Below are 24,706 nucleotides of genomic sequence, written 5' to 3'. Positions count from 1 at the left end.
TTTTCTAGTAATTATGTCAAGGTGTTTCTCACTGCAGAAATTGTTTCCCTGTGTCTTCTGGTTGAGGAGCTGAAGTCTGTCTTCTAGCCAAATCATTATTTCCTTTAATTGTGCTTTCTGGTTATAATTTCCTTTGGGAAAGACAGGTATGAATTTTGATTTAAAGGTTATAAAGAAGACATAATTTTATCTATAACTGATTATGTAGACAACTTTCTGCTAAAATATATATGCAAATACCATTTTTTTTATCTGTCTTCAGCAACGCCATCTATACAATCTTGTGCTTCTGACATGTGCCATCCCTTTTCTTTATTTCCTTCTAAAATTTGTTATATAATGTGTATTATGTTCCTTTAAAAAGATGCATCTAAGCAGCCAGACAAAAAGGTGGTGTTTCTCTTACACTGCTTGTTCTTCACTGAATTCCATGGAAGCTGCCTCTAGAAGGGCAGTTTGAAACTGCACTGGAAACAGCTGGGTATGCTTAGGGGTGGAAAGCTTCCCACAGAGAATATTAAAGAAAGAAAGACAGCCACCAGGCAGAAGTCTCTCTGTACAAGCAGGAACAATGACACTGTAATGAAGATGAGCGAAGAGACAGTGGGATGACAGAAAGGTGGATGCCAAGATACTGCCGTAGAGTTTGTAGCCATTCAGAAATTGCCACTGAAAGAAAACATGAAAGGATGCAGAATAGGAAGGGAGAATTACTTAAAGTACATTTTTATTTTCACTTGTTCCACTGTATTTTCTCTGTTTGAGGACACAGCTTTTTCTACTTTCTTATCAAGTAAGGCTTGGCTTCTGAACATAAAAGCCTTCCGAGTTTTCCAGGAGTGTGCTGCCTTTAGGGTAACGTCTAGGTTGATCCATTTGAAACCACAACTGTCTTAAGGTCCTTCTCCATCGTTACTTAATGTTTTTTGCTAGAATGTTAAGCAAAATAAAGTAATACCTTATCAAGATGACAATGGAAAAATTTTTAACTCCATACGTAGGTCTGTAATTTCTTGTCTCATTCTTTTTGAGTCCTGTGTGTCCTGCTTGGTTTCCAAATGTTCCCTGCTTTGTCCCTGCTTCTCACAGAAAGGTGTAACAGTGAATAGTGCTTGGAGGTTAGAGTTCATTGTCTCCTGGTATTAGTTTCATTTTTTGCTACAGTCAGCTGCAGTCTGTTTAATCCTGTGATATTTCTGATATGTTCAGGCAGGAGCGATCTTTTATAAAAAGACTGGCCTGGGTCCATTGCCTCAAGCTCTGTTTAATGGTGTGCCCTTTAACAGAGAAGAGATGGATGCTGCAGAGTTAGAGACAGTTATTCTTCAGAGGATTATTGATGCCACTGGGTTCTTCCAGAGGGCAGTGTTCATGGTATGTTTAACATTTCTGAATGAATCCAAGATGAAATATTTGGTAGTGAATTGTTTAAGTCGTGTTTATGTATTTTTTTTTTTCAATAATGAGATGGCTTGAAATTAATATTACAACTGAAATTACACTGTTACATTAATTTGCTGTCATGGTTTTGAAACAGTATATTTAGATTATACAAGACTGAAGGATCAACTAAGCATATATTATTGAATTTTTCAACCAAAAACTAGGAATGTACTGCAGTTATTTATTGAAAAATGTGTGTCTAATACTTTGAAATACTGCATTATACTTAGGTGTTTTTGACTTGACATTGTCCATAAATTGGTGTATATAGAAGTGTTAACTGAAAGATTGTACAAATATTTGGTCTTTGTTTGTCTTGAAGATATGAAGGTACAGGTTAAATTTTCTTTTTTTTTCTCTTACTACAGGGTTTGTTAAATGATCATATGAATGCAGTGGATTTTCTTATGGATCAGCACAATGTAGTTTCCCGTATAAACCCCACTATTCTTGGAGCAGAAAGAAGATACATACATTTCAGATCCACATCTGGTAAATACATTTCCTGGCTTGGTTGTCATTGTGATTTTAATGTGAAGTCTAACGTGTTGTGGTTTATATTTGCAGTTCCGTTTGATGTGGAAGACATCTCTACTTTCTCCTTTTTGGACTCACAAGATAAAACTGCAGTAATTTCAGACAACATGAAGTATTTAACCAGAAAGGGTATATTCAATTTCTACATCGGTTGTATCTATGGGGGAGGGTTATTTTTGTGTTACAAATTACAGAAATTTGCCAATAAAATATCCAAAGTAAGTATCCCAAGGATCTCATGTAAAGAAAGTAATTTCCCAATATCCCAGTATATTCTTTCAGGACTAGATCATATCCTAATATAATAAACTATAAATAACAGGACAGTTACTTTAGGTTTAGTAGTTCTGAAATTGGATGGATGTCGTGTGTAGTTATTTTTTGTTTTACAGACGTGAGACTTAAAAGCTTTGCAAGACTCCTACAGCTTCAGACAGATTCAGTTTTTACACTAATACGGTTTTACTTGACATTAAAGAGAGTATATTCAGTTTTCAAGCAGCTCTTAGTTGCAACATGTGAAAAATGTATGGTCTGTGTAGTATCTATCAAAATTAGACATTTCTGCAATTAAAATCAGTCATTCCTTAATTTCATATTTATTAGCATTCAGTATTTCTTTATTTTTCCTTTACTTAGATGATTTAATTTTTATATGCAGTTTTATCTTTCTGTAGAAAAGAAAAAATACATATATTCTGATGAATTATCGCTCATATATTTTTATCTTGCTAAAACTTGCACTTTTATGTACATTTGAAATGTTTTTAATGTAAAATGTTCTTATTGCATATACAAGTACCTTCCCTTGGAGTTAGAAGAAATTACAGTTACCACAGGGGAGTCATAACAATACATGGAAATTAGGAATAAGTCTGCACCTTGTTAACTTCTAAGAGAAGACAGTTAACAACTGCTCATATCCGTCAATTCATAAAGAAACAGAATAATGCTGTTAACAAAATCATGCTGTTCTTTCAATAATTTTTCTGCAGTAGTAACAGTTTTTACTCGTTCCATTATCAGAAAAAAGTGCCATAAACTTATATTTCTTTAGAATAAAATTACTTAGCTCTATTTGATTCTCTGTCTACAGCTATATGTGATTCTCTGTTCTACAACCACAGGGATGTCCCAGCTAGCTGTCAAATGATGACTGGCTTTCAAGATGTGGGCTTATTTCTACAATTTGTATCTCTTGTGTAAAACCCATAACCTACATTGCAAATCTGTCCCCAGTGTCTGGACTGCAACAACACTTAATAAAAACAACCTCTTCCTAGAATCTCACCAGAATCTTGTAAAATTTTCATCTATATTTATTAACTTTTAGGGGTTATATGATAGACTTTAGTAGACTGATATTCATCTACAGATAATATTTCATATGCTGTTGCCCATCTATGAAGAATAAAGAACAGAAGGCAATAGGCCAGGAGAAAGGAAACTTTCTGTGTACACACCTACATGGTTGTTTACTTTCTTTGGACTATATCTGATATATTCCTGTTCATGCTCATAAATGGTCATTTTTGTCCTACGTTTGGCTGAAGGACTCTGCCTTTGCTGACAGGGGAAGTGAATGACCTAACTCTGCATTTTTGTAACTTACATCCTTTTCATTTCTGGCTATATGATGAGCTTTCATCCAGTGTTCGTAAGAAACCTCTGGTAAAACAGATCTGGTTAATTTGAGCTAGCTTATTATTTAGGGCTGTCTTGTTTCAGTGGTAGAACAACAGACTGGCTATTTTAGTGGCTTGCTGATATTAATATGTTGAAGTACTTCCTAAGAATTTTATTTCAGTTCAGAGGGGAAAAAAGATTCTGATGTGGCAAAGATTAGTCTGTCAGTTAAAGTCAGCAGTCAAACAGACATGTGAACTTCAAAATCTCAAGCAGAAGTAATTAATTATTCATTTCTCATCAGAAGATTATCCAGAATGTAAAGCAAGATAATCTTTTATTTTCAGATGACGATGCATTATATGCTGTTACTATCTGGATTATTGCTGATTTTGATAAGCCAGCTGGGAGACGATTGCTCTCTAATGCCTTGAAACACCTGGTGAGTTTGTAGCTGTTTTTATTTAAATAATAATTATTATGTTCTTAACAATGCTCTGCACATTCAAAAATTATACTTAAATAGGGTGTAACTGTACTTGTGGGTCAGGTGCAGACAGAAGAGGCTGTGCATTCGTTTTGCTCTACTCTTCTGCAGCACTGGCATCTTACAGGCCTGTAAATGATTATTTGATTCACGGACTCCTAATGCCGGAGGCAAACTGTGATGCTGTGTGCTAAAATGGTGAATTTATTCCCAATTACAGACCTTTTCCCATGAGGTAACCCATCATGTTGCGTGGGGCAGGGAAGTTAGAATATAATGCCTGTTGATGTGAGTCGTTATGCAGTGTTCTTTATCATATGACATAGCTGTGGCCATGAAGTGACCATTTTTTTCCATGTAGTGTTTGTATGCTTCTAAGACAGATTTATTTGTGTGTGTATTTTAATATGCTAAGAGGATAATGCGTGTTTATGAGTTCGCTGATTTTTAAGTTCTTTGGTATTAATAAGAATTAAAGTATATGAGTAAATGTCACTTGAATACACATGACAAAAAAGCCCCAGATCTAGAGAGGTTAGAAGAGTAATTAGAGTGAAATTGGGAAGACATCTAGATTTACTAATAAAGAATGAACCGGGAACCACCCTAAGGGAGTTATCAAACTTGTATGTTACAAGGCATATGTGATACAAATATATCTTAAAAAGAGGTTTTAAAAAAAATACAAGAGGAATACACAGTGCAACTCCTTGTTACAGAAAAACATTTAGTTTGACTGCTAGATCTGTAACCCAAGCTTGACAGATGTATTCCCTCTGTACTTTCATTTTTTAAATCCCTTTCAGCAGGGAAAATATGCCACAGCACGCAACTAGGAAGTGAGAACTGTCTGGTCAAATCCCCATGTGTTAGTGAGAAGAATCTAGGAAAAACATTAGAAAAAGCTGTTCTGAATAAAGTTTATTGGATTGTATATGAAAATTAGCAGGTTAACTGATTATTTTCATTCTAATTCATACATTTTATTTAGACAAACCTCATGTACTGCTTGGTCTGGTGATTTCTGAGTTTCATGACAAAAAGATGAAAACACAGGTTTTATTTCTAATGTCCGGTAATTTGTGGAGAGATTTTCTACTCCTTTCCAGTTCCTTTTGTCTGTTGGGTCCTGATCTAGTAGAATTTCTAACAGGTACAGAACTGGCTCAGACATCTCTTGCATGTGACTTGCCATTGGCATTTCAAGAAAAGCATTCAAGAATCCGGGAGGGGAAGTGCCCAAAGGGAAGTCACTTTTAACTATGCCAGCTGACACATCAGGAAGTCACTTTTAAATATTCCAGCTAAATACATGATTTTTTAAAACTTGTGTTATGTTTTTGCTGCTTTAGTTACTCTGGAATTCACCTAGATTAGTTTCCCACTCACAGTGGGATTATTGCCATCATTAGGTCAGGTCAGCTGTAGGTTTATCTGAAGGAGTCCTGAAAATCTCCAAACAGGGGGTTCCACGCCCTCGCTTGACAATCTGCTCTGGTGTGCTGCCTTCCTAGCATAGTTTTTCCAGCCAGGCCAAAATTTCTAACCATTACCCCTTGTTACAGTCTTTGCCACTGCCAAGAAGAGTTTGGCCCTCTTATGTTTTTCATTTCCCCTTCAGCAGTTGTTAGTTGCTATTAGAATTCTGCATAGCCTCCTATTTGCCAGACTGAGCTTCTCCAATGACTTTTCATAGACCTCTGGCAGTCTTGGTAGTCCTTTGCTGAAGCGTCCCTAAGCATCTTAACATCCTTACTGCACCGATGGGACAAAAACCAGGCCACAGAAGTGCAACTGCAGCCTCCCAAGTGCCGTGTAATGGAAAGTAAGAACTTTCCTTGATTGGCTTGCCATGTGTCTCCTAACGTAGCCTAGTATGCTTCCTGTCCTCTTCTTAGTGAGAGCGTGCTTCTCAGGAACAAAGTACACATTTTCAAGTAAGTGTTTTAACAAAATTTTCTCAAGGGTTGCTATTTGAAGTTTGTGATTTAAGTATGTTGATTATCAGTGATTTCATTCCTTATTTTTGTGTTCTTTACTGCAACAGAGTCCATTTTCCTTGCCTTCAGTTAGTGGTGCTATTTGATCCTGCCTTAGAGTCATCACTCCCTCTAGTAAAATTTAAATGGCTTCACTGATTTTAACAAATGAAAGATTTTCCTGCTGATTAACATTTTATACTTAGTTTGATAGCTTTTGAAAAATAGAAAAAATTTACAAAACTAGTTCTGAGGTCTGTAAATGAACACTTGTGTATGCCTTTTGTTAAAAATACAGTTCTGCAGAATGCTTAAAAGCAATTGTTCTATTTTTTAAAAATTCATCTGTTTAAAATATGTGTTGCAAATATGTAAATCCTTACTAATAACATTTTTTACTCCTAGTTGAAGTTCTGAATTGATGTAGGTTTTCTAAAGACAACTGCAAAAAAATTAGTTAAGGATATTTCATGGAGTTATAATAGATATGATTACATTAGGTAACAGCAGGCAGAACTGCAAAATGATGTATTATTCTGTATTTTTCTTTGCAGAAAATAAGCAGTCACACACGTGTTGGGATTTTGAACAATCCTTCATCAAAAATAAAGGAAGATAACACAGCTATTGCAAGAGGAATCTTGACTGCTTTTCTCACCCAAAACAACAGCACCTTAAAAAGTTTCCTCAGTAAACTTATTAAGGAAGAGACAGCCAAATCCCTTGCTGCTGGAACTAAAATTGCTAAATTCCTCATCCCGGTGAGTGCAAATTAAATTGGACTACTTTCTTTTTCGTTTTACATACACAAGATTGTAAAGAGATGTTGTTAAAAGTGTTTGGCCAAATGCTGTGGAGTTTATAACCCTTATATAGTTTCTAGTCAAGAAAACCTGGATTTCTGGCAACTTCAATTTGATGGAAGAATAAATAATTTCTTTGAAGGAAGAAAATGAGAATACTGAGTACAGATACGGGACTACTGAGACAAAAATAATTAAATTTTTAATTGTTGATTTTTTTTTTTTTAATAGTGCTTTCCTAATTAACATTACAGTATTAATGCTTGTCAGGAATTAAAATTTAAGAAGTAATTGGTTTTACTTTGCTGTTGTGGTTGTTGAGCATTAATAGGCGCAGAATGAAGTGGTTGAAGTTAACGAGGATTTTATACTTCTGGCCACCATTTTCTGGTGTGTTTCTATGACAATTCATTGGTTTAAAACACCGATGTTTCTAAGTTCACAGGCAGTATGGCAGCTGCAAACTATATTTTTTTCTTTCAGAAAGAGCTGTAAATGGTAGTATTTTTAAACAGGAATATTTGGAATACTCTAGCACCAAAGTAGAAAATGAATTAGCTGATTTGGGTCATGCTCTTACTGCATTGTCTAACAAATTTTGGAAGATGTAAAGGCAGCTATTTAAGAAGTGTATGCATGTTATTAATTTATTTTGTTGTATTAATTGTATCCAAAAGAATCTATTTGCTTGATCCTTACATTTCTAATGAAGAAATACTTAACAATAGAGTATAATATAGCAGGATAATTTTGACAGGTTAGACACAGTCCTGTGGTAAGCATAGCAAAATCTCCAGCTTTTTTTTTTCCCCACTTTGAGCACTGATTTTTCTATATGTCTTACTGGATTATATTGGCTTCTCCAAAGCATGTTTAAGACGTATTCAATGACAAAATTAAAATAAGTGTTAGGTTTTAAGAGTACTATGGATTTTTTTTTTTTTATCTTTTTCTTAAAAGTGAGAATACAGTTTGGTTGTTAACAGAGGAGGTTATTTTCATGAAGCTGTGTGCTGGATTTTAAGAAGGTGCCTAACCTCAGACTCAGCTTTCCTCTTAGAGGCATTCACAGTTGCCCAAGGGTGAAACTGCACACCAGCTAATTGGGTGACCCTGACTCCACACCAACAGTCATGTACTTACACTGAAGCTGAAGTGGTTGTTTTATTTTGATTTCTGGTTACCTCATAACTTGAAGAAAATGTTTGATTACCTCAGCTATTACAAGATTTATTTTTGTAATACCACTGTCTCATGCTTTACCTTTGCTTTAGGGAATGAATGATAATACTTTTGAGAAAAAGTACAATACTCTAGGACTGGATTTAATTAAAACTCACCAGATGTTCTGTCAGGAGGTTCTTAAGCTGCTTCCTGGGCAAATGGCTGTTATGAGCAATGGCAGGGTAAGTAAGAAACTAAGTTATTTCTAAGTCTTTTTGGTTATTTTTTACTTCCTGGAACTTCAGTTTCAAGCTAAAAACAGGGCATGATACTGATTTCCCACTTATTCAGCCTCTTGTTAGAGAAGGATATGTTTGTCTTGTTTTTCACTTTGTTTTACTCCTAAATTGTTGATTAGCTCTGTTGCTCTGAAGCTAATATATATGTATGTCATTCCCACAGCTATTTAAGGTAATCTGACAACATTCTCTAACTAGGCTAATATTTGATATATTATTCATTATAGTTAAGAATAATTTTTGATCCTGAATTTACCTGTATTTTACACATCTGGGATAAGATAAACTGCTCTATATATAATAAAAAATTAATACATTGACTAGGCTAGTATTTCAAGCTCTAGAACACCAGATTGCTTATAAATATTGAATTGTTCAATAGTCTTAATTTTCAAGTAAAAGTATAATTGTATTGTTGTTTTCAAGTCTGTATGTCTACTCTGAAATCAATAGCCTTCATTCCAGTGTCGCTGTAGATTTTGATTAAAAATACAGTGTTTGGTTCAATGTTTAGTACTTATAAGGTACTGATTGTCATTAAAATTACAAATTTACACAATTTACACAATCTACTTTGTGTTAACCCTTTTCTATCATCTACCTATTACTTCATGATTAGAAAGACATAGAGATACTATGTCAGCATCTCACTAGTAGGAACTCTCTTTAAATTATGTTCTTAATCACTCTTGTGCATCCTAACTGGCTTCTGACCTGCAACTGAAATACTACGAATGAACCCAGAGAAAGTGGTTTTGTTGCTAAAGCACAAAAGAATTGTGTTGGCTTTTTTTGTATGAAACCCCTGCCTTCCTTAAATGTGTATAGCATGTTATTTTATAAACGGGTTGTTATTGTTTGCCATGTCTAAAAGAGCTCAAATGATGTCATATTTTAAGTTCTCAAAAATACTTGGATAAATTGGATAATGTATATTAATCTATCTGAAAGTATTATAATTTTAAAAGATTACTTTTAAAAAAGACATGGGATATCCTTCATTTCTACCCTTGCCATTTCTACCCTTCTATAACTGGTTTTGTTTTTTTATTAGTAACTTTTTTGTGATTATGATTTTGACACTAGGTATTTCTGTATTTCATACATCGTCAAGATAATTAAAAAAATCAGAAGTGGGGTTTTGTTAGATAATCTCTCATTTCTAGTAAGCAGTTGAATTTTGGGAAAGAGGCGTTCAGCACCAAACTTTACATCATGACATTCTACATCATAGGAGCCCTGTACACTCTTGAAGCTGATTTGGATCAGTGTAGCCTTCTGTCAGACTATGAGTAGGAAATCCAAACAACATCCTCAAAGCTGTTTACTGGGACTTCATACTTTCCTTCAGACATCTAAAAAGCATAGTAGTTCTGTTTCTTGTCTCTGGATAGCTTACATTTCTTATCATTTGCTCTTTTCTTCCTTTCTATCCATTCTGCTTCTGAGAAGCCTCGAAAAGTTAAGATTATTTTCACAATTTAACGACTAAAAAGTGTGGTAGACAAAGTAATTTGAATTTCAGTTTCAAATATACCTAACAGTAATTTTTTTTTAACTTAGATTTGTTGGTTTTAAATACTACAGTCGTTTACATAGATATGTATAATGAAAAACATCATGATTATTTTCATGGCAGCTGTTCTTTGTGATTGATAATGAACTGTAATTGCATAACTGTAAAAACATAATCCTGCATAGTTACTATACAGTCCATACTATATAGTTAAAAATATTGAGGTATGGGGTCTGGGGGTGGCATACTGAATATTGTGCATTCATTTACAATTATTAGTATTTTTTGCTTATCCAAGAAATGTTATTGGGACATTCTACACTTAGTGGCATTTTTTTTTTCTCTATCTGAGGTACTTGGTCCTTTAGGTGAAAGCGAATTTTATGCAGAAGACTTTAATTTGTTGGAAAAAATAACATACAGTACCTCAGCAGAGAAGATTAAAGCTATTGTCAAAGAGATGGGAAACAGTAGTAAAAGGTAAAATTATTTTGCATGTTGAGGCTTTGTGATATACTGTCTTGTTTATTGCCTGTGACAAATTAATAGTCCTTTTGCATGGGAAATAGGAACAAAGAATCAAATATAGAGTCATTGTGTTCTTCATATTGTATAGTTATATATCGTCTACACTCAAAGTGTTGCTTGCATACTATATGCTTGCTATCCTCATACTTAGCATCTGAGTACTGACTGCTACATAGACAGTTTTCACTCATTTCTTTTTTAGTGTTTCCCCATCAGACCATACTTACCTACTCAAACCCATGCCCTATTTCCTAGAATAAATGGTAGATCTGCTAAATTTTATATCACTTTTGGCTTATTATGCCATTTAACATAGTTTTCCACTATATATCACAGAATTAACCAGGTTGGAACAACCCTTCAAGATCATGAATTCCAAGCTATCGCCCAATACCATCTAATCAACTAAACCATGGCACTAAGTGCCTCATCCAGTCTTATTGTAAACACTTCCAGGGATGGTGACCACCTCCCTGGGCAGCCCAATTCCAATGGCAAATCACTCTTTCTGTGAAGTATTTCTTCCTAACATCCAGCCTAAACCTCCCCTGGCACAGCTTGGGACTGTGTCCTCTCGTTTTGTCACTGGTTGCACAAAATATAAAAATGTATAAAATGTATATGTTGGGTTTCAACTGCATGTGTCACTTACCCTGCTGCTGACAACCTCCTGACAGCCTCTTTGGTACCTTATTGTTACAACACAGAGCAGAAAGGCAGGCACGCTGTCTTAGTCAAGGGACATGAACCCTGTTATCGTTGGTCATATGAGTGATGAGGCTTAGACATAAGAGGTCACTACATGTCCAGAGAATCTCATCCTCTCCAACTTGCCTCCACAACATGTGCAGCTCTACTAAGTTACTCCAAATACTTTATCTGCTTTCACTCTGCTTACAACCAAGAGATGAATACAGATAACTGTAAACAATTTCTACTATATTTTGTTTATTTAAGAGTAATTGTAAACAATAATCACAAGCTTAGTAAAATCCAGTGCATTTTAAAACCACCATAATATCTGAGAGTTGATACTTGAAGTAAGAAAGTGCATTATCTTTGGGAATTGTTAGAAAAGGAGCCTGTAGAGATGTGGTCGGATATGGTACTCTAACACTCTGCTAGACAACGTTCATACCTCTGTAAATCAAAGAATTGTAAAGATGAGTTCTTGCCAGTTCTTCATCTAAGGTTCCAGGGGTTTTGTACAAAGAGAAAAAATTTATTATTTTTTTACAAATCAATTGACTTTCAGTGTCTGAGTGTCATTTCTCTTATCCAGAAGGACTGGGACAACTGGAGGAATTGCTACCAAACATTAAGAGATAGAACTATCAAGGAGATAAGTAGTGAGACACAAAACATATTTAATCAAATATTAAGACTTAGTGACACTGAAATAGGACTACTAAGATTTTAAAGGAAATTCCAGTAACAAATACCAAAACAAGTGGAAGATGTGGCCAAGTACTTTTTAAACTTGTTCATTATAAAACATGAAGACATGGCACTTTGGGACATGGTTTAGTGGCCACGGTGTGTTGATGGTTGGGCTTGATGGTCTTAGGTCTTTTCGAACCTTAACTATTCTATGATTTATGTCTGTTCTTTGATGTTTTCACAAGCAAAACCTGCAAAATAAAGGAATAAGGAACAATCAATTTCATCAAATTGTACCATGCAAACTGTGAGGCTGAATGGCAATTCTGCTAAATCTACATCAGTTAGTTTTAAGAAGCATACATTTCACAAGAGCTAAGACAGTAGTAGTTCTTGGCTATTGTCATGCTAAAGCTTCAACTCTTAAGGTGATAATTGTTTTAAAGAATCCAGATTGGGGATACAGGCTTTTAAAACACCCCTTATGCAGAAAGGCATACATTAAAATGTGAATGTTTTATTGCCTTTCTAATGAAAAATAAATCAGATGTGCTTTATTTAATACAGCGGCAGTGATTTGATTATGAAAATAGATGCCCTACTGTCACCTTTACCTAAAAGAGAGATGAGACAAGATGCTGAATTACTGAAAGAAGAGCACAGGTAAGTTCTGTCTGTCATGGTCATGCACTTACAGTACTTACATATTAAAATTAGAATGTATTGTTGACTGCATAAGGTCTTTGGAAATTTGAATTAAGCACTCCAATTATAATTTCTATGGTCATATGAAGAACCTGTTCATCTGCCTTAGTGTCAAGCATCTTAACCTCTTTTCTTAATAAATTGATTAGTAGTACTGAATTATTTTTCAGCCTTACCTGTTGCTGAAAAAAGTAAATTGTTGTAATAGCACTGATAATCTAGAGAAAGAAAACTTGGAGTTGATAAACTTACTAAATTGTTAGAAGCAGTTTCACAGAGTAGAATTAAAGGAAGCCCTCATTAATTCATCGATGTAGAAAACTCTAGTACAACTTTTGCTAAGCCACAAACTGTTATATACAGCAGTGCCATACTTGACCACAGCTAAATACACAGCTTATACTACTGGATTACATTCAAATGCAAATTAATAGGGAAAACTGATCACGCTATCATCAGCTAACAGGTTTACACTTTTCAAGTTTGTATTAGTGTGCTTGTGTTATGGCTCGTGACTGTACCATAAGTGTTGTCTTCTGTTGTTATTGTTAATGAATGAGACCTGAAGTACCATGCAAGATGTGCATTTGTGAATCCTGCCTGCTCTGTAATGGAGTACTAGCGGTAGTTGGTTTTAATTTAAGCTTAGCTGGGGTAAGCTTTTTGGAGCAGACAGGTACAATTTTAAAATGACATATGATCACACAAGAATGATGATCAAACCAAAAATTTTCGTAATGCTGTTTCCAAATCCCTACTCGTTTTTATTGTTAGAAGTGCTCTAGCATGCTGTGTTGATGGGCTGGTCCTGTTGTTGAAAATACAAGGAGTAAAATCAGTAGTATCCTGTTATAAGTGGGTAACACGTTTTCCAAAGTTATACTAATAACAATCAGTACTATGCTACTTCCAGGCTGGATGCAGTTTGACTCACTAGTGGTACTCAAATTTCTAGGTATATTTTTTGGAATGGGAAAAATAAAAATCAGTCAGTCCATATAGTGTATCTACACCGTATGATTTTTTTTATTGCTGTTAATGTTTAACTTTCTTAGTGATATCACAGGGAGTAATAATGATTGCTGCTTGAAAGGAGGGAAACATCTTCATGAGCACTAAAATCTAAAGGGTCTCCTATATTACAGATCTGTGCCTAAAAATGTTCCACAAATTCGGTTTAGAGTTTTCATGTCTCTTTTATTTAATTATTTTTTCCTTTATTTTTTACAGCATAATAAAAATTGATCCCCAACAGAATGAACCATTCTATGATGTTGTTGCTATTGTGGATCCTTTGACAAGAGAAGCACAGAAGCTGGCTCATTTATTGATTGTAAGATGGTGGCTATTTGTTTTTTAATTTGCATATTTGTAGTTTAATTTTTACTAACATTTTTCTTATTTCCATGTACACTGTAGTAAAGGGGCAAACAAAATTTCAGGTTTTTAAAACTACAGATATTTAGTTATTTAAATTAATATTTAAAACCTAGGGGTGATCTCATTCATCATTGAGGTACCTTATTTGCAATTAAAATTCAGATGCCCCATGAACCAGTCCTCTTAAAAGTGAGTCCATAAATGTTCTTTATAGTCAATAGAAGGAAGAAAAGGAGATTGTCTGCATAATATAGAGGGAAAGGATGTCCCATCTCAAAATCTTAAGAGGCAAATGCTTCTTTCCATTAAACCAAATCACCTTAGTTTTCCAAGGTACCTAAATGAAGTGGTCTAAATCTGACCTGCAATATCATCATAAGAAGATTGGACTATAAACCTTTCAGCTCTTGGAAGGGTATTTCTCAGCTTATTAATGCTACCAAGTATATCTAGAAGTCTTCCATTGTGTGTACCTATTGATCATCTAAGGAGAAACTGTCCTAAAACATAGTTCTTAAAATGATTTTCTTTTTTCACTGGCTGCAGAATATTATTCTACCTGAGGTAGCTTTATAGTTTCCCATAAAAATGTAAATTTTTGTCTTTTTTTATGGTCTGTTACAATTTTGAAGCCTGTAATTTGATTTTTGCTGCATCCCGTTTTATGCTTTTCCCTGCAGTAATTATGAAAGTTTCATAAATTCTTACATTGCTTTTTTCCCCTCCCATTTCCATGCCCTTTTATGCCTTTTGTATCAGATGCTGAAGGATCCACTCTTCACCTGTAATAGTGAAACATTTTTAAAAATTCATGAAAATGCTGAAATACTAGCTTTTCTCCAGAACTAGGCCTTTCAATTCATCATTCTCAGTTAAAATTAAAGTTTGATATTACCAAATGAAAATATTTTCATTTTGAAATTGACTGGAAACTCCAGCCATTCAGCTGGAAGTTTATATTATGGTATGTTCCATTAAGGATCTTGTAGCTCCAGGATTGCTACAAAGAGTAGAGAAACCTCCATTTCCTCCTAGTGCAGCAGGTTCCTTAATGACCAGTATCTTCTCTTATGCATACCTAGGCAAATGACTCCCATGGTGACCAAGCTGTTCAGGCACAGCAAATCCTTCTTGATTCAAAGGAGCTGTAGTCTTACTCAAGAAGCCAGCCCTTAGGAAAGAATAATGAAATGCTCCTAAAGCTAAATGAATCAGAAATATTTTAATGTAGATGAAACTTTTGAATAAAAAATAAAATAACCTGAAAATGAGGTAAAAAAGAGGTATTTAATTAACTAGAAAGCCACCACAGCCTGGTGTGCATACATATCCAGCAAGCTCCAATCTTGAAGTTTCCAAATGGGTGCCTTTCTGATTATCTTGCCATATAAATATATATATGAGTGACTTAAATACTGTAAACTTTAAGCACTGGGCTGTATTTGTATTTGAAGGATCTTCTTCTGAATAATATAATTGGATTACTGCCCAGTTTATTGGGATGGTAACTATTCATAGTGCAAACCAATACCTGAAGGAATCCTACAGGAATGCAGGGGAGGGACTTTTCATAAGGGTGTCTAGCAATAGGATAAGGGGGAGTGGTTTCAAGCTGACTGGATCTTAGGAAGAAGTTCTTCAGACTCTGAAATAGGTTGCCCAGGGAGGCTGTTGATGCTTCTTCCCTGGAGGTGTTCAAGGCCAGGTTGTATGAGACTTTGAGCAGCTATGTCTAGTGGAGAGACCCATGGTGGAGAGGTTGGAGTAGGTGATTTCTAAGGTCCCTTCCAACCGAAGCCATTCTATGATTCTGTTAAAATTTGTATAGTAACTACCACAGCAAAGCACATGATCTTGCCCTTGTCCATGTGGAATACGCCTGTGTTGTCACAGGATGTTAGGGATTGGAAGGGACCTCTGGAGATCATCAAGTGCAACCCCCTTGCCAGAGCAGGGCTATGGAATCAAGCACAGGTCACACAGGAACACATTTAGACAGGGCTGGAAAGTCTCAAGAGAAGGAGACTCCACAACCTCTCTGGGCAGCCTGCTCCAGTGTTCTGTGGCCCTTATGTTGTGTTGCAGTTTCCATCCATTGCCCCTTGTCCCATCACAGGGCACAAGTGAGCAGAGGCTGTCCCTTCCTTCCTGACACCCAGCCCTCAGATATTTATAGACACTGATCAGATTCCCTCTCAGTCTTCTCCTTTCCAGACTAAACAGCCCCAGGTGTCTCAGCCTTTTTTCACAGCAGAGATGTTCCAGTCCCTTCATAGAATCATAGAATCAGTCAGGGTTGGAAGGGACCACAAGGATCATCTAGTTCCAAGCCCCCTGCCATGGGCAGGGACACCTCACACTAGATCAGGCTGGCCAGAGCCTCATCCAGCCTGGCCTTAAACACCTCCAGGGATGGGGCCTCAACCACCTCCCTGGACAACCCATTCCAGGCTCTCACCACTCTCATGGTGAAGAATTTCTTCCTCGCGTCCAGCCTGAATCTTCCCACTTCCAGCTTTATTCCATTCCCCCTAGTCCTGTCACTCCCTGATATCCTAAAAAGTTCCTCCCCAGCTTTCTTGTAGGCCCCCTTCAGATACTGGAAGGCCACAATAAGGTCACCTCGGAACCTTCTCTTCTGCAGACTGAACAGCCCCAACTCTTTCAGTCTGTCCTCATAGGAGAGGTGCTCCAGCCCTCTGCACATCCTGGTGGCCCTTCTCTGGACACCTTCCAGCATGTCCATATCCCTCTTGTAATAGGGGCTCCAGAAGTGGACGCAGTACTCCAGGTGGGGTCTCACCAGAGCTGAGTAGAGGAGGAGAATCACCTCCTTGACCTGCTGGCCACACTTCTGATGCAGTTGAGGATCTGGTTGGCTTTCTGGGCTGCAAGTGCATCATCCTTGTTGCCCTCCTTTGGACTCTCTCAAGTAGATCCCTGTCCCTCTTAAACTGGGGAGCCCAGAACTGTTACGATTTATTTCTTTTTCACCCTGTTAAAAGCATGCTGTTTTGTGTCACTTGAATTACCAAAAGATTTCGTTGAAGTGGCTATTTTCTTTTTTAAATATAGCCCAAAATTAATCATATTAAATGGAACTGAAATTGAGAATGTGTAAACAGCTGTAGGTAAAGAGAAGAGAAAGAGGCAATTTAAAGACCACATCAAGGTATGAATGAGAGCACACCCAAGGCTTTTATCTGTTTTTAAAATATATGCTGGACTGTATCAGAAGAACTGCTCTATATCCTCTCCAGCAGGAGGCAGGTACAATTTTTCATATAATGCATGTTTTCTTGAGTATTTCCAGACAAGGGAACAGTCACTGTCTATCTAGCCATAAATTGACCTACATCAGTTCTCGGCAGAATATGTGGAACACCTAACTAGTCCTGAAGTTATGAAATATTATACATGGTACCACGGAACAAACTACATATCCCCTAGCATAACTGCTTTATTCCAGCAGTATGTAACTCTTAGAATTACCTACTTTTTCTCTTGTTCCAGTAAATGCCAAAAAAAAATGTGGAAAGAAGAATCAAACCTTTTCTTTCTTTCTTGTAAATTATATTTTGCCTTTTTATTGTTTGTTCTCTCTATCTTCAGAGAGAAATTCATATTCCATCCCTGAAATGACAGGAATCTCTGAAGGCCCCCCTCTTTTGGTAATCTAGTCAGATTCCCTGTATAGCAGCGGTCATAGGGCTTTTTGTCAGCTTGAAGGAGATCTTTTAATTTTAAATCTAATCTTAAATTTTTTAAGTGGTTGACTAGAGATCATGGATAATACTGAGTTTTTGGAGTGGCTAATTAGCCTGACTGTTAAAGTCAGACTTGAAATTGCAGATTATAATTTAGCTCTATGCTGTAAGCATCTTCTCATCATTTTGGCAGTTCTATTGAAGATTCTCTTATGAGAGTTTGTTTTCAATGTGGATCTTCATATTAATGGTGATGTTCACAAACAGCTCCACCTGTCTGGTTGAATAATGGTAGAATAATGGTACTTTAGTGAGTTGATGCTTTGCAGATCAGTTGTGGTAACTTAGAATAGTTTTTTTACAACACGACTGCACATGGTTTAAATTATTTTCAAGCCACGTAAACTGAAATAATTCAACCATTTGTTCAAGTCTGAAATAATCTCTGAACATTTCCATACTCTTATTTGCATTTTATTAATTACAGTAATTTGACTGAACTCTTTAAATACCTTGCTGTAAAAGAAGGCTTTCCATGTCTTGACTTGAATGCCCTGGCTTTTGGTGTCCTCATAAGCCCTAAAGAACAGAGCTGAGTACAGTATTCTGGAAGGTACATTGTTGGAAAACACAGAGATAGTGCATTTTTGTCTTATTTGCTATTTTGTATTTAAATTGCTTTGAGAGGTTAATTAAGGATGGCATTATTCTTTTGGCTACAATACTGCATTAAATTTTATGGCCTGTTGATGACCATCTGACCTTGGTGCCAGGAAAGGTTATGAAATTAGGTCATCCTGAGTGCCATCATGCAGCACATACAAGACAAGCAAGGGATCAGGCCCAGCCAGCATGGGTTTATGAAAAACAGGTCTCATCTGACTGATCTTATTTCCTTCTACAACAAGGTGACCTGCCTAGTGAAGGGCCACAAACATTGTCTACTTGGACTTTAGTGAAGCCTTTGACACTGTCTCCTGCTGTACTCTCCTTCAGAAACTCCTGGCACAAGGCTTGGATAAGTGCACTCTGCAGTAGGTAAAAAAACTGAGTGGCTGACCAGGCCCAAAGAGCGGTGGTGAATGGAGTTAAGTCTGGCTGGCACCCAGTCACTTGTGGTGTCCCCCAGGGTTCAGTACTGGACCCTGTCCTCATTAATCTCTTCATTAATGGTCTGGATGAAGGGATTGAGTACACCCACAGTAAGTCTGCAGATGACACCAAACTGGGTGCCTGTGTTGATCTGTTAGAGGGTAGGGAAGCTTTACAGCAGAGTCTGGGCAGGTTAGACTGATGGGCCAAGGATAATTGTGTGAAGTTCAACAAGGCCAAGTGCCAGGTCCTGCACCCAGGTGACAACAACCCCATGGTAAGCTACAGACCTTGGGATGTGTGGTCAGAAAGCTGCATCTTGGAGAGGGACCTGGGGGTATTGGTTGACAGTCAACTGAATATGAGCTAGAAGTGTGCTTAGGTGGCCAAGAAAGCCAATGGCATCCTGGCTTGTATTAGAAACACTGTGGCCAGCAGGAACAGGGAGGTGATCATCCCCCTGTACACAGCACTTGTAAGGCCACACCTCCAGTACTGTGTTCAGTTCTGGGCCCCTCTCTATAGGAAGGATATTGAGGTTCTGGAGCATGTCCAGAGAAGAGCAGCGAGTCTCATGAAGGGCCTGGAACACATGGCCTATGAGGAGCATCTGAGGGAACTAGGGTTGTTCAGTCTGGAGAGGCTGAGGGGAGACCTCATTGCTCTCTACAACTACCTGAAAGAAGGTTGAAGTGAGGAGGGGGGCCAGCCTTTTCTTCTTGATGACAAGCAACAGGACTAGAGGAAATGGTTAAAAGCTGCACCAGGGGAGGTTTAGGCTGAATGCTAGGATGTCGGAGAAGGGAGATGCGGACACCAGATGGTTCATCAGCAAGTCTCATTTATTGGCACTTAGTGTTGAGGTTAAATACAATAGTTAATTAGCTCATACATATTGCAGAATTAAAGCTCATTATTGGTTACTGACTATCTGCATTCCTGGCATACTTCTGCATTCCTGTGGCTAAAGGTTAACTTTCTGTTCCGTTTCGACATCCTGTTTATCTCCATTCTTCTTAGCTTCTGTCTTTTCAAGGACAGTCTGTCCTTGGCGTTACCTTTGCCTTATTTCTCTCTCATCAGTAAGTTAATCTGACTATGGCCTTTTTCTGTAAGCCAATCCTGTATGACATCCTCCACACTTCCCCCGTTTTCTTTTTGGGCCAACAGGTTAGTCTGCCATGTCTTTTCAATCATCCTGCTAACCATTGTTTGTAAGCTATCAGCAGGAGTGGCTTCCAAAATGTGATGTTTCCAGTGGCTACCTATCTTCCAGGTAATTGCTGCTTTTCTGGATTTCTTTCCTGCATCTGTAAAAACTGTAACACCCCCCGCCAATGGCTGTTCAGACCGTAAGGGTTTAGCAATCCAGTCCCAATTTTTCAACCATTGTAGTTGATGAGGCATTAAAGGGCCCGTTCGAATGAGTGCTCCTGCTCCCAGGAGCGCCATCTGCAATTCTTCAGAATTAAGCAAAAACCAATCCAGATTTTCGGCTAATATTGGTAAATAAATTGTAATAGGCTCCATTCCTACTACTTCCACTACTCTGGCACGCCCTTTTTTTATCAGCATAGCTAATTGTTCAATTTTTGTACTGATTGTCTTCCTAGCCTGCAAAGGCGGTGATAACCATTCCAGCACCCTAAGCTCCCCCGTTTTCTTTTCAATTTGAGTGAGAGCCCCAAAAAGATGTGCAGGCGTGGACCAAATCGTAAGGTCAATGGGTGAGGCAACGTCCCGCCGGGAGACAAATCCTGAATCCACGCATCGTAAAATGTCTTGTAAAACAGCCTCCTGTTCCGGTGTAATTGTAACGGGAGTAGTCGGATCAGTTCCCTTAAGCAATGGCCGAAGGGGATCTAACAATGAGTTAGGAATTCCAATGACAGGCTTCAACCATTGTAAGTCCCCCAAAAAACGCTGAGCTTCATTGAGATTGGTAAGTTTTGTTGCCAGCTGCAGTTTCTGTGGGCGTATACTCTGATTAGTAATGGACCAACCTAAATATTTCCATGGAGACGAGCGCTGAATCTTCTCTTGTGCAATCACAAGAGACGACTGTGCCAGGGTGGATTGAATCTGCCGCAACTGTTGTTCAGTAAACTGTTCTGCTTGAGCAAATAAAATGTCATCCATATAGTGGTAGATAATTGTTTCAGGCCACTTTACCCGTAAGGGTTGAAGGGCTGCATCCACATATAGTTGACACAATGTGGGTGAATTACGCATCCCTTGTGGCAATACTGTCCATTCAAATCGCTTATCCGGTTCTCCTCTATTAATGGCCGGCAGTGTAAAAGCAAAGCGCTTGGTATCCTGTGAGTGCAAGGCAATAGTGAAAAAACAATCCTTTAGGTCTATAATCAAAAGTGGCCAATCTTGTGGTAACATGGATGGATTAGGGAGTCCAGGTTGAAGTGCTCCCATAGCTTCCATTTGCTCATTCACAGCCCTAAGATCATGTAGAAGACGATATTTTCCTGATTTTTTCCTAATAACAAAGATTGGTGTATTCCATGGACTAGTGGATAATTGTAAATGTCCTTGTTGCAATTGTTCTTCCACTAGCTGATGGGCTGCAAGAAGACTTTCCCTTTTTAAAGGCCATTGCTTAACCATTACAGGAACATCAGTGATCCATGTAAGTGGAATTGGGAAAGTCCAAGCAATGGCGATTACCCCAAAGGGTGCTCATTTGATAACACCACCCCAAGTTGTGCTAATACATCTCTTCCTATCAGGCATTGAACTGAAGGGGGCAAAGTCACTACAGACAAGACAGTAACCAGCTGTTGACCATCGATTGCCACTGTCACTGGTGGTGTCTTTTGTGCTAAAGTAAGTCCACCCACTCCCGTCACTGTGTCAGTGGTGGCTCTAATAGGCCAGTCTTGTGGCCACTTGTCTGGAGACACAATGCTGGCATCCGCTCCGGTGTCCAGCAAGCCCTTTAGTTCAATTGTTTTTCCCGCATAAGAAATCTTAATTTTCTTTGTGGGTCTGGTATGTAAGTCCATTGTGAGCATTGCGATACCAGATGATCCAAAACCCTGATCACCCCGAGGGTCATTTCGCAGTGGCTGCAAACCACTGCTCAGCTGTGGGAGTGGTATAAGCTGAGCAATCCGTTGTCCTGCTTCAATTGTTAAAGGTGGAAAAGGAGTATGTGCCATAATCTGTATTTCTCCCTTAAAGTCCGCATCAATCACACCAGGCAGCACAAAAAGTCCCATGATTGAGGTGGACGATCTGCCGAGCAACAACCCTCCATAGCACTGTCCCTTTATTTGTATAGGTCCATAAAGTCCTGTAGGAATTTTTGTAGGTCGTGTTGTTGCCAATGTGACTCTTACTGCTGCTGCCAGGTCGAGTCCCAAGCTCCCTGCTGTTGCAGGTTGAAGACAGGAGGTGGCACTGATGTTACGGCAGCTACTTGTGTCCGGGCGCGGCTGCCTTTCGCGCTGCGCTGGGCGTTTCCCGACCGGCGGCGGCATGCAGAGGAGTTGTGACTATCGCTTCTACAGTTTTGACACCAGACACCTGTTGCTTGACATTCTCTCCTAATGTGACCTCCTCCTCCGCAACGATAACATCTCAAAGAAGCTTGACGCCGATCGGTGGAGGTTGCTGGAGCCACCGTAGAAGCTCGGAGCGGCGCAAGAGCAGCAAGTACTTGATTTTGTGTCAATTCTGCCTGTTTCTGCAAACCTACTCCTAACTCTTTAATAGCATTGACCAGAAAGGCCTGTTGCCCCGAGGGTTGCAATGCCATTCTCTCTAGTGCCTCCTCTATAGACCAATTCGCTCCTAAAGTTGCTAATACCCTTTTTGTGACCTCATTGCTGTTCTGTAAGGCGCACTGTTTTAGCAGAGCACCCTTCATGTAGTCCGGTACTCCGGCTTTCTCTATTGCTGCAGCGGCTTTGTCTATAAAGCTTCCAAATGACTCATCCCTTCCTTGTTTAATTCCCATGTACATAGGTACTCCCGTACTATCTTTCACCTGATCCATAGCCAACCTTACTAGTCGCATAGCTTCCCTTACTTTCTCTGGACCCATTATCATTTGAGCTTCTGTCCTGCGATAAAGCCCTATTCCCATTAATTCATCCAGCGTAATTCCCTGAAGCGGATCTCCCGGCCCCCTTTGCACACTTATAGATTCCTGCACCCGTGCCTGCCAATGAGCATTGAATAACAGCTGTTGATGTTGTGTAAACATTAATTTTGCTATACTCCGTAGATCATTAGGCACAAGCAGCTGTGTATCAAACAAATAATCTAACATCTGCTTAACAGGTTCACTCTTAAATCCGAACTGACTCACTGTCTGTCTCAACTGTGCTAGTAGTTTCCAATCTAATGGTGTATAAGTACCCACTTGCTGTACTTGTCCATTCTGATCTACTTGCTGGTCATAAAATACGGGAAATGCCCATTCTTTCGCCGCCTCCACCTGCACCTCATCTCCATTCTCCAACCCATTCTTTGCCAAGGCATTCCATGCTTCCCGCCTCTGCTTTGCCATCTCCTCCCACAGGTCACTAAGTGCCCCAGGGACAGGTTCTGGCTCCTGCAGTGGTTGAGAAGCACCAATCTCAGTGGCCTTGTGGGCTGTGTTAGCGCTAATGGGTTCAGAAGATACAGGAGATTCTGATACCTCTTCTAAGGAAGGTGCAGTGGGCTCGGCAGAGCTGGTTGTGGCACCCGTACCTCCAGCAAGGGGTATTACCACCCGCGTCACACTCGGTGCACGGGGCTCATCCTCTGATCCATACTGTGCATTCTTTTTATACGCCTCTGCTGCCTCTTTAGCTGCCCTTCTCTCTGATTCTTGTTTTAACAACTCATTATGCACTACTCTCCAGATTTTCCCTAACTTTTTTGCCGTCTTATCATCCTCCAGGACCGCACTCCATAACTCATCTCCTAACTTTCTCCATTCTGTGATTTCATGAATTGTATGTGGATTCCCAAAACAACCTTTTGCATGACCCCATGCTAACAATCCCGTGAGGTCTTTTCTTACATCTATCTCCTTCACCCCCCTCCTTTCTAGGTGGGTCATAAATAAATCATATGCTGCTTGCCTGTCCATTTTTGTCGTCAGCGCTGTTGCAACTCTCCGGCTCCGGCAGCACGTATGGCCCAGGACCACCGCTGTAGCTCCTGAGGGTGCCTTCCCTCCTTCGTTTGGCACCGGCCCGGTTGCGTCGGGTCCCAACCCAACTTCACCGACCGTGGCGCGTCCTCCCCCGTTTTCTTTTAGCGAGACGCAGAGGATTCGGACGTCGGGGTCACCATTTGTCGGAGAAGGGAGATGCGGACACCAGATGGTTCATCAGCAAGTCTCATTTATTGGCACTTAGTGTTGAGGTTAAATACAATAGTTAATTAGCTCATACATATTGCAGAATTAAAGCTCATTATTGGTTACTGACTATCTGCATTCCTGGCATACTTCTGCATTCCTGTGGCTAAAGGTTAACTTTCTGTTCCGTTTCGACATCCTGTTTATCTCCATTCTTCTTAGCTTCTGTCTTTTCAAGGACAGTCTGTCCTTGGCGTTACCTTTGCCTTATTTCTCTCTCATCAGTAAGTTAATCTGACTATGGCCTTTTTCTGTAAGCCAATCCTGTATGACATCCTCCACACTAGGAAATACTTTTTCACGGGAAGGGTTATCAAATATTGGTATGGTCTGCCCAGGACAGTGGTTTAGTCACCATTGCTGGAGGTGTTCAAGCAGCATGGGGACATGGTTTAGTGTTGACCCTTCAGTGCTGGGTCAAAGGTTGGTCTGGATGATCTTCAAGGTCTCTTCCAACCAGGTGTATTCTGTGACTCTGTAACTGAGATGATACCTTGGTGTTATCAGTCTGCACACAACTACCTATCAATGTATATTGCTGAAGTATAATTCTTACTAATGGGATGAGATTATTTTGTCTTGCTTGAAGATAAACTCCAGTACATAATTTGGATGCAACATCTTTAATGTTAAATATTCTGGGTGTGTTTTAGTAGATGAGACCAGCTAGCACTGGGTTAAAATGC

At 38.7% G+C, this 24,706-nt stretch overlaps 1 protein-coding gene across 1 annotated transcript in view; it reads left to right on the top strand.

Annotated features, from left to right (window-relative positions):
- The window catches only part of UGGT2 (UDP-glucose glycoprotein glucosyltransferase 2), an 89,487-nt gene that overhangs the window by 37,817 nt on the left and 26,964 nt on the right, over positions 1-24,706 (top strand). The window contains exons 15-23 of the mRNA XM_054400353.1: positions 1,210-1,374; positions 1,812-1,935; positions 2,011-2,109; positions 3,954-4,048; positions 6,627-6,833; positions 8,150-8,281; positions 10,207-10,334; positions 12,330-12,425; positions 13,698-13,800. Coding sequence (XP_054256328.1) covers positions 1,210-1,374; positions 1,812-1,935; positions 2,011-2,109; positions 3,954-4,048; positions 6,627-6,833; positions 8,150-8,281; positions 10,207-10,334; positions 12,330-12,425; positions 13,698-13,800 — 1,149 coding nt within the window. The remainder of the gene's footprint in view (positions 1-1,209; positions 1,375-1,811; positions 1,936-2,010; positions 2,110-3,953; positions 4,049-6,626; positions 6,834-8,149; positions 8,282-10,206; positions 10,335-12,329; positions 12,426-13,697; positions 13,801-24,706) is intronic.

This window comes from Indicator indicator, chromosome 1 (genome assembly GCF_027791375.1).
Source record: "Indicator indicator isolate 239-I01 chromosome 1, UM_Iind_1.1, whole genome shotgun sequence".
NCBI lineage: Eukaryota > Metazoa > Chordata > Aves > Piciformes > Indicatoridae > Indicator > Indicator indicator.
The sequence above is the reverse complement of the archived record's forward strand: the minus strand, read 5'-3'. Positions and strand labels throughout refer to the sequence as shown.